Source organism: Quercus suber, unplaced genomic scaffold (genome assembly GCF_002906115.3).
Source record: "Quercus suber isolate HL8 unplaced genomic scaffold, Cork oak 2.0 scaffold_444, whole genome shotgun sequence".
Classification (NCBI taxonomy): domain Eukaryota; kingdom Viridiplantae; phylum Streptophyta; class Magnoliopsida; order Fagales; family Fagaceae; genus Quercus; species Quercus suber.
The window spans coordinates 590,521-604,483 of record NW_027069895.1 but is presented as its reverse complement, the minus strand read 5'-3'; the positions used below and the strand labels follow the sequence as shown (position 1 = coordinate 604,483).

The following is a 13,963-nucleotide window of genomic DNA, read 5'->3' as shown; positions in this document are numbered from 1 at the left end:
TTGCTATTAAGGCTCTCTTAGACTTAGCTAGTAGAGGTTTTGCTGACTCAAATGAGGCTCACATTTATCATTATGGTCGAAAAGCTAAACTCTCAAGGACAAAATTATTTTGATAATTTTTTTAAAAGGATTGGGTTGTTTGTTTTTAGTAAAATTGGTCAATTGTGCTTAATTGTTTTTAACTTTTCAATTGGTAATTTTTGTTATTGTGGAAAATTTTTGAGATGTTTATTTTGTTTTAGATGGGTCTAAATGTAATAATAATTTTATGAAACAAAATTGCATAGACACTTTAGTTGGGTGGTTATACCCGTGTCGGACACAATCATTTAGGACACTTCCGCACATGTGGATCTAATGAAAATGCCTAAAAAATATAAAACCTGGTGTAGTAGCCTTGATTAATGACTATTTCATACTAGATCTATAGTTTCAATTTAAGTGTTTACTGAAAATTTTAAAATTGTCAACAATCTTTGGATTGAATTTTTTGCATAACTTGCTAATTGTATAGTTACCCTATTTCCAACCTTAGACTCCACAATAAACACACGATTGTGATTAAGTTGCAGATGTTGCATAAGAACAATTAGAGAGCACATAAGGTTATACACCTTCAATTTTATAGTATATATAAATAATAAAAATATAAACATTAATAAAGTGACCTCAGCTATGTTATTTTATAGGGAGGTATGCTCCTGAATGTGATGGAAGCTACAAAGGGAGATATGTAGGAAGTTAATTGGTATATTCAAATATTTGTGGAAGAAACCAAGATAATTTCAGTTGATATTTTTTTTTTTTTTTTTTTTTTTTTTGTGAACAAAAGTAATTATTGTGGTTGGGCTAATTTCTTGGGATGCTTTTTTATTTTTATTTTTATTTATTTATTTATTTATAGATTTTAGATCTAAAATTTTTAATAACTTAAAAAAAAATTACTATTTTAATGAACGGTTATTAGTAAGTAAAAAAGTGATTTCAATGATGGGCCCAAATGTAAAATTATGGTTAGATGCAATATTGGTACTGCCGACTATGATGATTGAACCATCAATTGTAAGGAAAAAAAAATAGGGTACCAACAAATGTGACAAACGCAGGGCAGTAAATAAACAATGGATTTTTATTGTTTGGCAAGAACAATTCCCTTGATAGAGCTGGTGAGGTACCATTCATGGCTTAAGGATCTGTTTCTTCTTTTGTGGGTCTTGCTTAGGGTTTTGTTTAGTAATCGTCGCTCTAGATAGGTTCTTATGGATGGTTTGGAGGAGAAGAATTTGAGAGAGACGAAATTGAAGAGAGAAGCGTAGACTATAGAAATACTAAGAGAAAGGAGAAGAAAGTCAGAGACTCATAAACTAAGTACTCCCAAATGTGAGGATGATACCATCAAATATGAGAAAAAAATAAGGAACCACCGAATGTAACAAAAGTACAGTCACATGTAATGTTGGTACTGCGCAATATGAGGCTGGTACTATAAAATGTGAGGAAAAAAAATAACGGAGATGCCGAATGTGACAAAACTACAGTCACATGTGATGTTGGTACTGCGCAATGTGAGGCTGGTACCATAAAATGTGAAGAAAAAAAAAGGGAACCACCGAATGTGACAAAAGTACAGTTATATGTGATGTTAGTACTGCACTTTGAGACTGGTACCATAAAATGTGAGGAAAAAAAAATAAGAGAACCATCGAATATGACAAAAGTACAGTCACATGTGATGTTGATACTGCGCAATATGAGGATAGTACCATAAAATGTAAAAAAAAACAAGGGAACTACCGAATGTGACAAAAGTATAGTCACATGTAATATTGGTACTGCGCAATGTGAGGATGGTACCATTAAATGTGAGAAAAAAAAATAAAGGAACCACAAAATGTGGCAAAATACAGTCACAAGTGATATTAGTACTGCACAATGTGAGGATAATACCATTAAATGTGAGAAAAAAAATAAAGGAACCACCGAATGTGACAAAAGTACAATCATATGTGATGTTGGTACTGCGTACTATGAGGATGGTACCATCAAATGTGAAAAAAAATAAGGGAACCACCGAATGTGACAAAAGTACAATCACATGTGATGTTAGTACTACACAATGTGAAAATGATACTATCAAATGAGAGAAAAAAATAAAGGAACCACCGAATGTGACAAAAGTAAAGTCACATGTGATGTTAGTACTACACAATGTGAGAATAGTACCATCAAATGTGAGAAAAAAATAAAAGAACCACCAAATGTGACAAAAGTACAATCACATGTGATATTAGTACTGCACAATGTGAGGATGGTACCATCAAATGTGAGAAAAAAAATAAAAGAACTACCGAATGTGACAAAAGTACAGTCACATGTGATGTTAGTACTACACAATGTGAGAATGATACCATCAAATGTGAGAAAATAAATAAAGGAACCACAAAATGTGACAAAAGTACAATCACATGTGATGTTGGTACTGCATAACGTCAAGATAGTACTATCAAATGTGAGAAAAAATAAGGGAACCACCAAATGTGACAAAAATACAATCACATGTGATGTTAGTACTACACAATGTGAAGATGGTACCATCAAATGTGATATTTTGGTAACCTGATATAGCAAGTTGCTTACTAGTAGGTACCGTGCCCTCCAAAAAAAAGAGGGGGTACAGTAGAATTACCCTATAACATACCGTTTACATTAACAATTTTCCAAGCCATTTAAAATGAATTCCATTCTATAAAAGAAAATAATAATAAAAACTGATTTTTGAAAAATGAAATCAGGTTAACACGTGGGCCAAGGCCCAAATAGCATAAAAATAAAGAAAGCTGAGGCCTAACTACATCTAATGATAGGGCCAAAGCCCATCCATTTTTAATAGGCCATAATATCAATTTAGCCCATAAAGCAACTATTTTTATAGTCCCTTCCTCACTAAAAAAAATAAATAAATAAATTAGCTTGAGCTTGCATCTCAACCGTACACGTCATCCTTACAGCCCCAGAAAATTACGGGTCTTTCACCACTATTGTGGATGCTCTTAGCACCACTATTGACTATTGTGGATGCTCTTAACGGTAGATATGCGACTTTAACAATCCAGTAAATTGGAGTGGAAAGAGAGAGAGAGATCATAGGATCACTGTCTGCTTGAATTGAATCAGACCCACAAAATATCTCACAGCAACTTCAATGGCTGAGCCAAAGCCAGAGCCAGCAGTGACTCCAGAAGGTATATAATCATTGACTATCACTTTGATCTTTATATTATACATATATTCCCATGAAGAGTTCTTTTTCTTTCTGGGTTATTTAGTTTATGAGAATAACTAAGAAATTTGCTGTTTAATCTCTTCAAAAATGTGATCTTGGTGATGGTTTTTGTGTAAAATGAGTTTCATTTGAGGTACTAGTCGATGAGAGTGATTTGGGTTTTGTGTAAAACTGTTCACTTTCATGTATGATCAATTTTAAGCAACTGCTAGTGCTAGTTCTTCTTTGGATTCTGTTTTGTTTTCACCAAATTCCCAGTGTTGAATCCTTGTGAAACTATGAGATTCTAATGGAAGCAATTAAATTTGTGGTAAATAATTTATGGGTTTTATTTTTTATTTTTTTGGTTAAACCACCCGGTATCCGGAACCACAGGGGCTCCGACTAAATCCGGATGATTGAATTCATATCCTTAAGGTTTGTCTTTGTTTATGCTGCAAAATGAGAATCTAATAGAAATTGAATTTCATGTATGTAAAATTGGGAGTGAAAATTTGAGTTTCATCCTCTCTTTTTTTTCTTCTTTTCTTTAAGAAGAAAAAGATGTAAAAGCACCAAATATCATTGAGAGAGCTAAGGAAGAGATTGAAGCAATAGTTCACACTGACAATTCACCACACCATCACAAGGAAACGCATGGAAGGAGTGATGACATTGATGAGAACACCCCGGTAGATGAAGTCAAAGGGCCAAATGTTTTTGAACGAGTGAAGGAAGAGATTGAGGCCCTTGTCGGAGCAATTCTTCCTAAGAAAGAATCCAATGGTCATGAGTCATCTTCAAAGTAAGAGGTGGATTGAACAGCTATTGTAAGAAGGTTTGAGAAATATTTTTCTCAATGTGATTAGACAGGAGAAGCTATAGTTGTATTGTCTTTGAGTTTTTAATCACTCTGATTTGTATGTTTTTGCTATTGAAATATCAAATTGAATCCAGCATGATTGTATTTTTTCTGTTTATTCAATTGTTTGATTTGTTTTCTGAAATTATATCTTTCCCTTTATTTTATGGTGCCAAACTGCCAATTTTCTTGTCTGTAAGAGAACATTTGAGAAGTAATTTTCTTTATTCCTAAAATGAGTACCATGATATTGGTATGGAATTTTATTGTTTGGTGGCATTTGAAGTGTAATTTTACACTTTGAGGCAAGTCAGTGTTATTCTCAACAATGTAAACCCTATGACAACCTGGCCGGTGTAGCCATTCTTGGCCATGCAAAACACAAAAGGGCATGGTCGCAGTTGCATCATAATATGTTTCAGGTAGCGGTAGCCACCTAATATTACTGTTGGATGCTGATACTGTTTTTCGTATCATTTTTTTATTGGACAAGTAAGAAGGGTTGGAGAGATTCTGTTAACCTTATTTTCCTTCTATCACTAAGTCAGTTTTAGTTGGGAACATCTGGATTTTTGTGTTATCACCACATAGTGACTTCTTAATGTGATTTGTTATCCATGATCTCAGACATTTACTTATATAATTAGTGACCTGAAGCTTGTAAGATTCCAATGGCCAAACCAGCAGTAATTGATTTCTGATTAGACAGCTAACCCATTATTGGGTAATTCATGTAGATTCTTTAGTACCCTTTAGTTTTCCCAACAAATTGAATGAGTCCATTATGTTTTTAAGCATCAATTATTTGACACTTGTTTAAAATATTGCCATTGGGTGTTGGTAAATTGGATTTATTTCAGTTATTGTTATTGTCATATGTGGTGAGGGGCTTTTTATTTGGTGGCTTATCTTGACATACTTTTGCCAACAAATCTGAATATAAGGATTGCCATCTTATTCTTTGAGTATCTGAACTTGGCCTCACTTGATCACCCCATGGTTGATAGTGTCAAAAGCCCTCGCTTGATTTCCACATGGTTGATAGTATCAGAAAGTGAGCAATAGAATTTTGGGGTTTGCCTGTGTTGAGGGTGTTTCTAAAACCTGGTATGTTCTATTTGATATGTTTCCCGCCAAATTATAAATGGTAAGTTTTAATTTACTTCTTTGAAAGAAAATTTTGGCTCCCATTTCAGGGCTTGGTAAGGTTCAAGCTTGTGTTAGTTAACTTTTAGTAATTTCAGCTGCTCTAGTACATCATGTACTTTAAGCAATCCTTCTTTGACCTTTGAAGTTGAAAAGGCATGCTTATTATTGTGATTGTCATGTGAGAACTCTTTCTATTGGATGAGGTTGCAATTCTCCCGAGAAAAGGAAGAAATTTAGACTAGCTATTTTAATTTATGTGATATCAAATTTACTTTTTGGCACTATCACAGTGAAATAGGCAATTTTGTTTTAGGATCTCTGGTAGAAGGAATTATAAAGAGAAATGTACCATGTAAAATTTCTTCATATTGTACTTCTTAAAAAAAATTAATTAATGTTGTATCTTACTGGTAATTGGCAGTGGTACAATACCAACAGAGATCAAAGGCAGGACAACCACTTAAATGTTCTAGCATGATCAGAAAACCATGTGGCAGATAATGCTTAGAGGATGAAAGAACCGTTTAATAACATGAACATATGAGAATTAGAATAAGGGGGTTGCACTGAATGAAAATGTGTTGAACCATAACAAGAGCAATGGCTTGTAGAAAAGAAAATTGGATCAACGTTTGATTATTTCTTTCATTGTGTTTACCATATCGCAGCTATTTCTGCTCTTTGATTGCTTTTACCATATTGAAGCTATTTTTGCTCTTAATCTAATAGGTGTTTATACAGCAGTAGTTGTATAGGTAGACTGGTATGGCAAGACTCCTACCCTTCTGGTGTTGGGTTGTTAGTTACACTTCTCGTAGACCAGCCAGCGTGATGCACAGGAAAATTTGATGATTAGTATTTGTAATGAAAAATGAAAATAGTAGATGATACTTATAAGTGTTAATTACAAACCGTTCTTAAAATGATGTGATTATTTTCCAACAAAGAATAGTTAATACAATATTTTAGATTATCTCAATTAAGCTATCTATATTTATTATTTGAAAATGTTTTAAATTTTTGTAATTTTTTAAGGAAATATAATGCATTTTATATTCAATTATTATACAAGGTGAGATATATTGTAAATAATGTAGTGTATGGTTGAAATTTGTTTCTAGTACTCTTTACAAATGGTTCATCCTCTATAGTTTATGTCTAGAATGACCTAAAGGAAAAGCAAATATAAATAAATTCATCACTTGTATAAGAAAAAAAAAATACAAAACATTAATAACATAAGAAAATTGTAATTTTATTAAGAACCTACTAACATAACATTGGAGTAGACTGAAGTAGACCAAAATTGACCAATAGACCAAATTGGACCAAAGTAGATTAAAATGGATAAAAATAATGGACCAAAGCAAATTGAATGGAACTAAATGCTATGCTGATGTGGCTCAACAAAACTATAGTAATAATAAATGTTATGCTCTAGATTTTAGATATTATATGGATGATATAATTTTTTTGAAACTCAAACAAAAGGATTTCATTCATAATGCAAGGGGTACATTGAGGAAAAGCAGAGAACTACAAGAATTATAAATTGGTCCTATACATGATGCAATTTTACATTTGCATTTGGACTTAATATAAAATTTCCTATTTCACTGTGATAATGCCAAAAAGTAAAATTACTGCTTGCCTGTGCAATTTGAACAAACTCCACATTGCAAAAAGTAAAAATTGCATCATGTAAAAAGTAAAAAATTTATATATAAACATAAAACAACACAGAACAAACTCCACATTGTTAAATTTATATTTCTATTGACCGAAAAAAAAATTTATATTTCTGCTTTTGACTTTTATATGTACTTTATGAAAGAAATTTGTGATTTTTTTTCTTCAAAAAAAGGTAAAAATTACTGCATTCTCTATGCTTGGACAAAGTGGAGTGTGATGGACAAGCCTGCAGTGGCCAAAATGTTTTAAGAGCTTTTTTTTCTTTTTTGTTATTTTTTATTAAAGTGTTTTAATAGCATGATATGCCTCAACCCTTCTTTCTTTTTTAGTCCTTCTAAAGGACAATGAGAAATAGACCAATGCTTTCTCTTCTGTCTACTTACCGTTTGTAGGTGAAGAGAAGAGATATGCAGACTGATTGGGACAGTGTAGCACATTGAATAATCAAATCACTCAAGTCATCAAAAACACAAATATCAATGGGAAAGTTCCCAGATAAAAATTTTCACCAGCTTAATGAAAAATATATAATATGGGCGCTTGCCTGTGCTGACTATGCTTCCCTTCATCCCTATGATCTATGATCTATTCATGATTTATGACTAACAAAAAGAAAGCATCTCTGAGCTGACCAACTTCACTCATTGACCCAAAACATTTTGCAACACATTACACATACATACCAAATGAACAAAGAAAGGAATAATGCTGTCAAACCAAATTAACCACTAGTACAGTCTAGCAATGCGTACCTCCTACTTTTTCCAGAGAGAGAGAAACCATTGGATGATGTAATCAAGGTCCATTTAGGCTTTCTTCCCAAGGTTACTTTTCACAGCTCAAACCTGAAAATCAAATAATCTTTTTATCAGATCATAGTTTACACTTTTACTTTTTTTTGAGCTCTTCATGAAACATTTGCTTATTTATGAGGTAAAAAAAAAGGGCTAAACAACAAAACTAAGACAGAGAAAAAAATATATATAAGTTGATTATATATGTGGTGGAATCTCACTCATTAATGTGCTCATCAGAGGTACCCAAAATTCTTGATTGACATCGTATAGGTAAACCAAATGGACGGCTCAGATTGAGCAAATGTACATACCCTGTGTGTTCCCCAGCTATTAACCTGCCAAAAAGTTAACTAAAATACTTAATTCTTCTTCTTTTTTGTGGGGTAGAAAGCAAGTACATTATTTAAATCTATTAACTAACTCATTAAATTTGTTTCTGCAATACTGAATGTCTCAGACATTGATACCTTTCTCTTCTTCCATATGCAAATGGTTCTCTGCCACTGGATTATTTCTTCCTTTTATGGACATGAAGCTATCAGCCAGAAAGGGAGAGGCTCTGCAGTCTAGGTAGAGAGATTATATATGGGTTTTGCAGGATTTTCAGACCCCAGGAAGAGGAGCTGTTATTCTGGGCTAGTAGCCCACCTCATATAGTAGTACAAGTACTCTATCGGATTGATTTGAGAGAGAGAGAGAGAGAGAGTTGTCTTGTGTTGATAGGTAAGATATAACACAGAGGAAGAGAGAGAAAAACAGATTAGAGGTAAGATTTTCAAGTGAGAATGAAATATTGTATCAGTGATTTTAGCCAATTGACAAGAAAGCAGAATCACTTGCTCGTAAAGTAACATCTCTCTACCAATACAAAGATAGGAAGGGAAGAGAAAACCAAGAAATCCATGTTCTGGCTTGATTTTTGGGAAATGGAAATTTTTTTGGCTTGCTTTTCTCACCTTCTTTATATATCCCAGCAATCATGCATGACCTCTTAAAGTGATCAACTCTCTCTCTCTCTCTCTCTCTCTCTCACGCACTTACTCATTGCTATCATAATCACCATCATCACTTGAACTTTGAAGAATGAAGAGAAGGTTTTGTTGTTTTATTATAGCTCTGCAAATAGTGAGCTGGGCCTCTGCAACAAGCAGGCCTTTTCCACCAAATGATAGTCTTGGTGCTCCCCAACCAGGTGAGCTACTTGCCCTCCATTAAAGACTCTCTTTTCAGTCACCACACAAGCATAAATGTCCACTCTTTCTTGCGATCATAATACCTATGTTGTTTAGCTTCTTAGCTTACCCTTGAAAACTTACCAAGAAACCCTTTTCCTAACATAATGATTTCCACCATGATTGCAAATCACCACTATCTTAAAAGGTAAAATCTAAACCTTTTTCTTAAATAGATCTCAAGAATGTTTTGGCTTAACTTCAAAGAAATCTCAAGAATGTTTTGGCTTTAACTTCCAAAGAAGTTGCTTCTCCTTCCAAACTTCACGTAGAGATTCTCAGTGAAAAGCTTCTTTCATTTTTGTTCACACATATTCCACTTTTTCTCTTCCTGCTTAAGCTTATATATAGTGTTCTCCTTCTCAAGCTTTTCAGTTTTCAATAGTTTTTTTCTTATATCACTCTGCTAATTCAATTGCTTGATCAGGGCCAGACCAGGGCTCTGAGTCTTCAAATGTTTCCTTGGACAAAGAAGAGGTTACTCTCTCTCTCTCTCTCTCTCTCTCTCTCTCTCTCTCTCTTTGTGGTTACTTATCAGTCAATTACTCTTTCTTAAAGGGTCTCAAAAGCATGAAAGGAGAGGACAATATGAGCAAAGAAGCAATGTACAAAACAAGCAATATAGGGTCAGCTCCACCAAGCTGTGAGCACAAGTGTTATGGGTGCATTCCATGTGTAGCCATTCAAGTACCCACCACCTTTAGACACAGCCATGTGGGTATCCAATATGCAAACTATGAGCCTGAGGGTTGGAAATGCAAATGTGGCCCTTTCTTTTACAGTCCATAAAGGCTTGAAGAATCCCATTAGTCCATTAGACATTTGACTACAACAGTTCTCATTTCTCCCTATGCACTAAATATGTTTTCTCATTGTACAAAAGCCAAATTCAAATTGGCTTCCAAAAAAAAAAAAAAAAAAATAAAGCCAAATTCAAATTGGCTCCCAAAAAAAAAAAAAAAAAAAAAAAAAACTTTGTTGCGATTATGTTCATGATTGAAGTAGGAAAAGAGAGAGTTTTGACCAAGGAAATGCCTTTTGCTATATATTATTGTGAACCAGAATAGTTGGATAACCCTTTTATTTGGAATGCTACTTTTTAAGTAATTACAAGTCATGGTAGAGGTTAATGGGATGTACTGGCCACTTTCTTTCTTGAATATGCTATGTTTAATGTTTTCTAATTCCATAAACCATCATGCATATGATATGATATAAGTGTGTGTTTACATTAGTTTTTTATAATTATTTGTTGCAAGTTGGCAAAATACAATTTTCCCTCATAAAATGTGAGAATTTTAAAAAATTGTAAAATGTATAATATAATTGTATTTAGGAAAATTTTTGGATGGGGCTTAACGTAAATTTATTTGGTAAAAATTGATTAATTTATAATTATATTTTAGGAAAAAAAAAATGAGATATAAAAAAAGCTGCACGTAAAGAGGATCACTCCAGAATGAAAAAAAATATGCATTTTACTTTCTCAAAACATCATTTTATTTATTATACATTCCCACTCTAATAATGTAGCCTACTTCTAATTATTTATTTTACAACTCAACATATTAAAATAATATCTTTCCATTTCTCACAAAAATTCTTTATTTTTTAATATAAGGACAGAGAGAGCAATGGAATAAGAAAAAGAATTTTACTAGGATAGATGTGCTACAGTGGAGCTTTAAAAATTTGAAGCTTCATGGCAGAAACTCTAAAAATTTTGTTAACACTGTAGCTTTATAAATCCCCAAATGTGGGGGTGATTTTGTGACTTTTTGATGAACAATAGTCTCTATTTTACATTCTCGAGGGTTTTAATTAAAAACCCATGGAAATGCTCTAATAAGTATCAACCTAGAAATCTAAATGATAAACACTAGACTTTTATAATTATCTTTTAATTCTTTTAGTCAAAAATAAAAAGAAAAGCAAACACAATATACTAAACAAATTTAGCTTCCAAAGTGGTCTTGATTTTTAACCACACATGCAGCTTCTTGTATGTTCAATGAAATTACAAATTCATATTTTACTGCAGCCACACGTACTTCTTACCTTTATAGTTAAAGCAGTACATTAGTTTCAGTTACTACACAGCAATTTTGGATCATGATCAAGAATGTGCAAAAGGAAATGTTCGTTCATTACTGGCATAGGATTCACATTGTGCAGAACCTGCCCCATGGTACTGAACTTGAACATCAACAACATCAGTAATTTTTCATAAAACTTTATGCTAAAGTTTCTTGCATATATTCTTTTTCCGATAATTCAATTGTTACAATAAGTGGGGAGGAGGTATATACATTCGACCTCTAGTTTGGTTTATAAAGAAAACCAAATAGTTTTTACAAGATTCTTAACATTTACGGCATATATTCAATTATGTACAAGTAGTATTGATAAGGAGATAAGGCATACTACAAATCCCCTTACTTATAACATGAAAAATTAATTTATCGTAATTTAGCAAAAGTGCAAAAACACAAACAAGACGATTTAAATAAAATAAAATCATGTAAGTTAATAATATTTAACGTGGTACGACTAAAACTCTATTTCTACAACTCCAAAAATTCTTTTGTTGAACTACACGTGCCTCCCCAGGCTTTTAAAGATTTTGGTTAGTTGCAAGCTAACTTAATAAAGCAGTATTTGAGATTGGATTAATCAAATTTTGGCTAAAACACCCAAATGGATACTTTGATTTGAATTCTCTTAGAGCATTCCCAATGAACTCCAAATTTCTAACTAAATATTTGCTAGAATATATATATATATATATATTTTCCTATTTTAACTATCTACCTTTATAAATACATTTCCAAACAAGCACTCTATTTTACTTTGTGTGCGAGAGAGAAGGAATTATTATTAATTTACTATTAAGAAAAATTTCATTACACATACTTTGAAACTTAGACTAATGCCAACTTTGTCAAAGACTTTTCAAAATTGATCAATTTGGTTCTTAAAACCAATTTAGTCCCTAAAAATTGTTAGGCCAATTAGTCATTTTCACAATTGTCTTAGAAACTAAGTTTATTTCAAGGACCAAATTGATCAGTTTTGAAAACTTTTGAATGTGGTTACCATTGGAATCTCAAAGTATGTCAATAGAATTTATCTTAATTATTATTTTTGAAAATTTTGAGTTAAAGTATTTAAACACAATAATGAAGGTACAGTATTGCAATATTTTATTGAGGGAATGGCGAGCTTGTTGTGAAAAGAGAGGGGAAAGGGTGGAGGGTTTAACTTATTAATTAGCCAAATTGGAAAAAATGAGGTTTGTTAAGCTCATTGCAAATGCTCAATTTTTTACTAAAAAGCCTTTTTTTTTTTTTTAATTAAAAAAAATGAAATTTTAACTTTTATGTTTAAATACACACTCCCACAAACTTTTTCTATATTTTTTTACTCAAAAGTCCCAACCACATTTTGATTAGAGTTTAGAGTTTTCAGTTGTGATTAGCCTTTGGGACAATAATAAGGCCTTTAAAAAAGTAGCTGTAAGTTGTAAAGAATTGTCATGGCGACAGAAATCGATGCACAGTACTGTTCCGTAACGATTTGACAGAGCAACAATTAATTTGTCAAGGCGATGATGAAATCGAGGTTATTACCACTTTTTAAAAATAACAGCTCTTTGCAGTATCGTTACAACAGATTTCTACGCGATTTGGCTACCGAGTTGTCAAGGACGATGACGCATATACAATCGTATACAAAGCTATTATGGCAAGTAGTTCTTGGCGTAATAATAATAATAATAATAATTTTCACAAAGTCACAATACTTTAAAAATTCGTTTTTTTTTAAGATTTCTTTATAACTTTATGAGATCTATATGACGAAAATCGAAAAATTAACAAATGTGGTTGGAACTTGGAACAGCACGTGTATGTCACCTCTGAACATTACAATAGTAGTAGGACATGTTTGTGCAATTGTAAATAATTTACTACATTCATATCAAAGTATGAAGAAGAAGAGTTTAATGAACTGTTCTAACTTCCAAACGGCGCTTTGTAACTTGTTTTCACTAGTACGTGCTTCCTTCTATGAATGACATTATGAAAGGCCTTGCATTTTCATATTTCAATCAACTACGTCTTTTCTTTTCCACCTTTTCTTTTACCAAACATCATGATATTTGAGTCTAAAGGTTGGAACCAGGGGGCTCATAAGAGCATTAAATGTGACAATATATACACCTTTATATTTGTAATATTTAAACTGAATCATTAAAAAAATATTTTAGATGAAGGGGATTTTTTCTCGAAATTCAGAGGGATTAAACAAAAGTAATTTTGTCATGGACAACGCCTTAAAGATTATCCCTTAATCACGGTCTTACATGTATTGATATGACCATATGTATCTACCCCAGAAATAAATAACATGATTTTTATCAAAATAGTATAAAGAGAAAGAAAATTATTCAATAGTTTGGGAGCCTCTCACATGATAGTGAACCCCATCATGAATATAATCGATAGAATTCATTATTATCAAATTATGTGAGAAGAGCGAGCATTACTTTGACATATTTTTGAATAATTACCCTAAAGTTGTCACAAAAGTTTGATATGTAACAATTAAGGTCCCTCAGACATTGTCACAAGAGGGTCATGCGTCCCAAATTGTCACTTTATAATCAAGAGAGACTTATGAGTTATGAGGAATGAGGGCACCTCTTTGTTACTCCAATCATTGGCCCGTCACAATTAGCCTTTCTTGAAGGTAAGATTACTGATGAACTTATTAGAGGACACTTAATGTGACTCGTTGTGCCTGCCTCTAGCTGACACTCATGGATGACAAAAGTGTTAAGAACTAATCCTACTTAAGGTGATTTCTGACATCCAGAACATCAAGTTCAAATGGAGTACAGCAAATGAGAGTTCTAGAAGAATGGAAGTGGTATCATCTATAAGCTGCTGTTTTCTTCTAATTCAGTCTT

The 13,963-nt window shown here is 32.6% G+C and overlaps 2 protein-coding genes across 3 annotated transcripts; both read left to right on the top strand.

Annotated features, from left to right (window-relative positions):
- Positions 1–3,032: 3,032 nt before the first annotated feature.
- Positions 3,033–4,242, top strand: LOC111989680 (uncharacterized). Of its 2 annotated transcripts, none has more exons than XM_024021469.2 (2): positions 3,033–3,242; positions 3,821–4,242. In XM_024021469.2, the coding sequence occupies exons 1-2, from the start codon at positions 3,203–3,205 to the stop codon at positions 4,069–4,071; spliced, it is 291 nt and encodes a 96-aa protein (XP_023877237.2). In that variant the 5' UTR covers positions 3,033–3,202; the 3' UTR covers positions 4,072–4,242. The 2 variants fall into 2 exon arrangements, with proteins under 2 accessions (XP_023877237.2, XP_023877236.2); XM_024021468.2 differs by having other exon boundaries at positions 3,037–3,242; positions 3,818–4,242.
- Positions 4,243–8,264: 4,022 nt separating this feature from the next.
- On the top strand, positions 8,265–9,910 carry LOC111989684 (EPIDERMAL PATTERNING FACTOR-like protein 3). The gene is made up of 3 exons (XM_024021472.2): positions 8,265–8,954; positions 9,422–9,471; positions 9,553–9,910. Exons 1-3 carry the CDS (start codon positions 8,846–8,848, stop codon positions 9,781–9,783), a joined length of 390 nt encoding a protein of 129 aa, XP_023877240.1. The 5' UTR covers positions 8,265–8,845; the 3' UTR covers positions 9,784–9,910.
- Positions 9,911–13,963: the final 4,053 nt, after the last annotated feature.

Coding starts and splice junctions, on each gene's coding strand:
- LOC111989684 (XM_024021472.2), top strand. CDS start 8,846: ATGAAGAGAAGGTTTTGTTGTTTTATTATAGCTCTGCAAATAGTGAGC. Junction 8,955..9,421: donor TCTTGGTGCTCCCCAACCAG/GTGAGCTACTTG, acceptor TTGCTTGATCAG/GGCCAGACCAGGGCTCTGAG. Junction 9,472..9,552: donor TTTCCTTGGACAAAGAAGAG/GTTACTCTCTCT, acceptor TCTTTCTTAAAG/GGTCTCAAAAGCATGAAAGG.
- LOC111989680 (XM_024021468.2), top strand. CDS start 3,203: ATGGCTGAGCCAAAGCCAGAGCCAGCAGTGACTCCAGAAG. Junction 3,243..3,817: donor GCCAGCAGTGACTCCAGAAG/GTATATAATCAT, acceptor CTTTTCTTTAAG/AAGAAAAAGATGTAAAAGCA.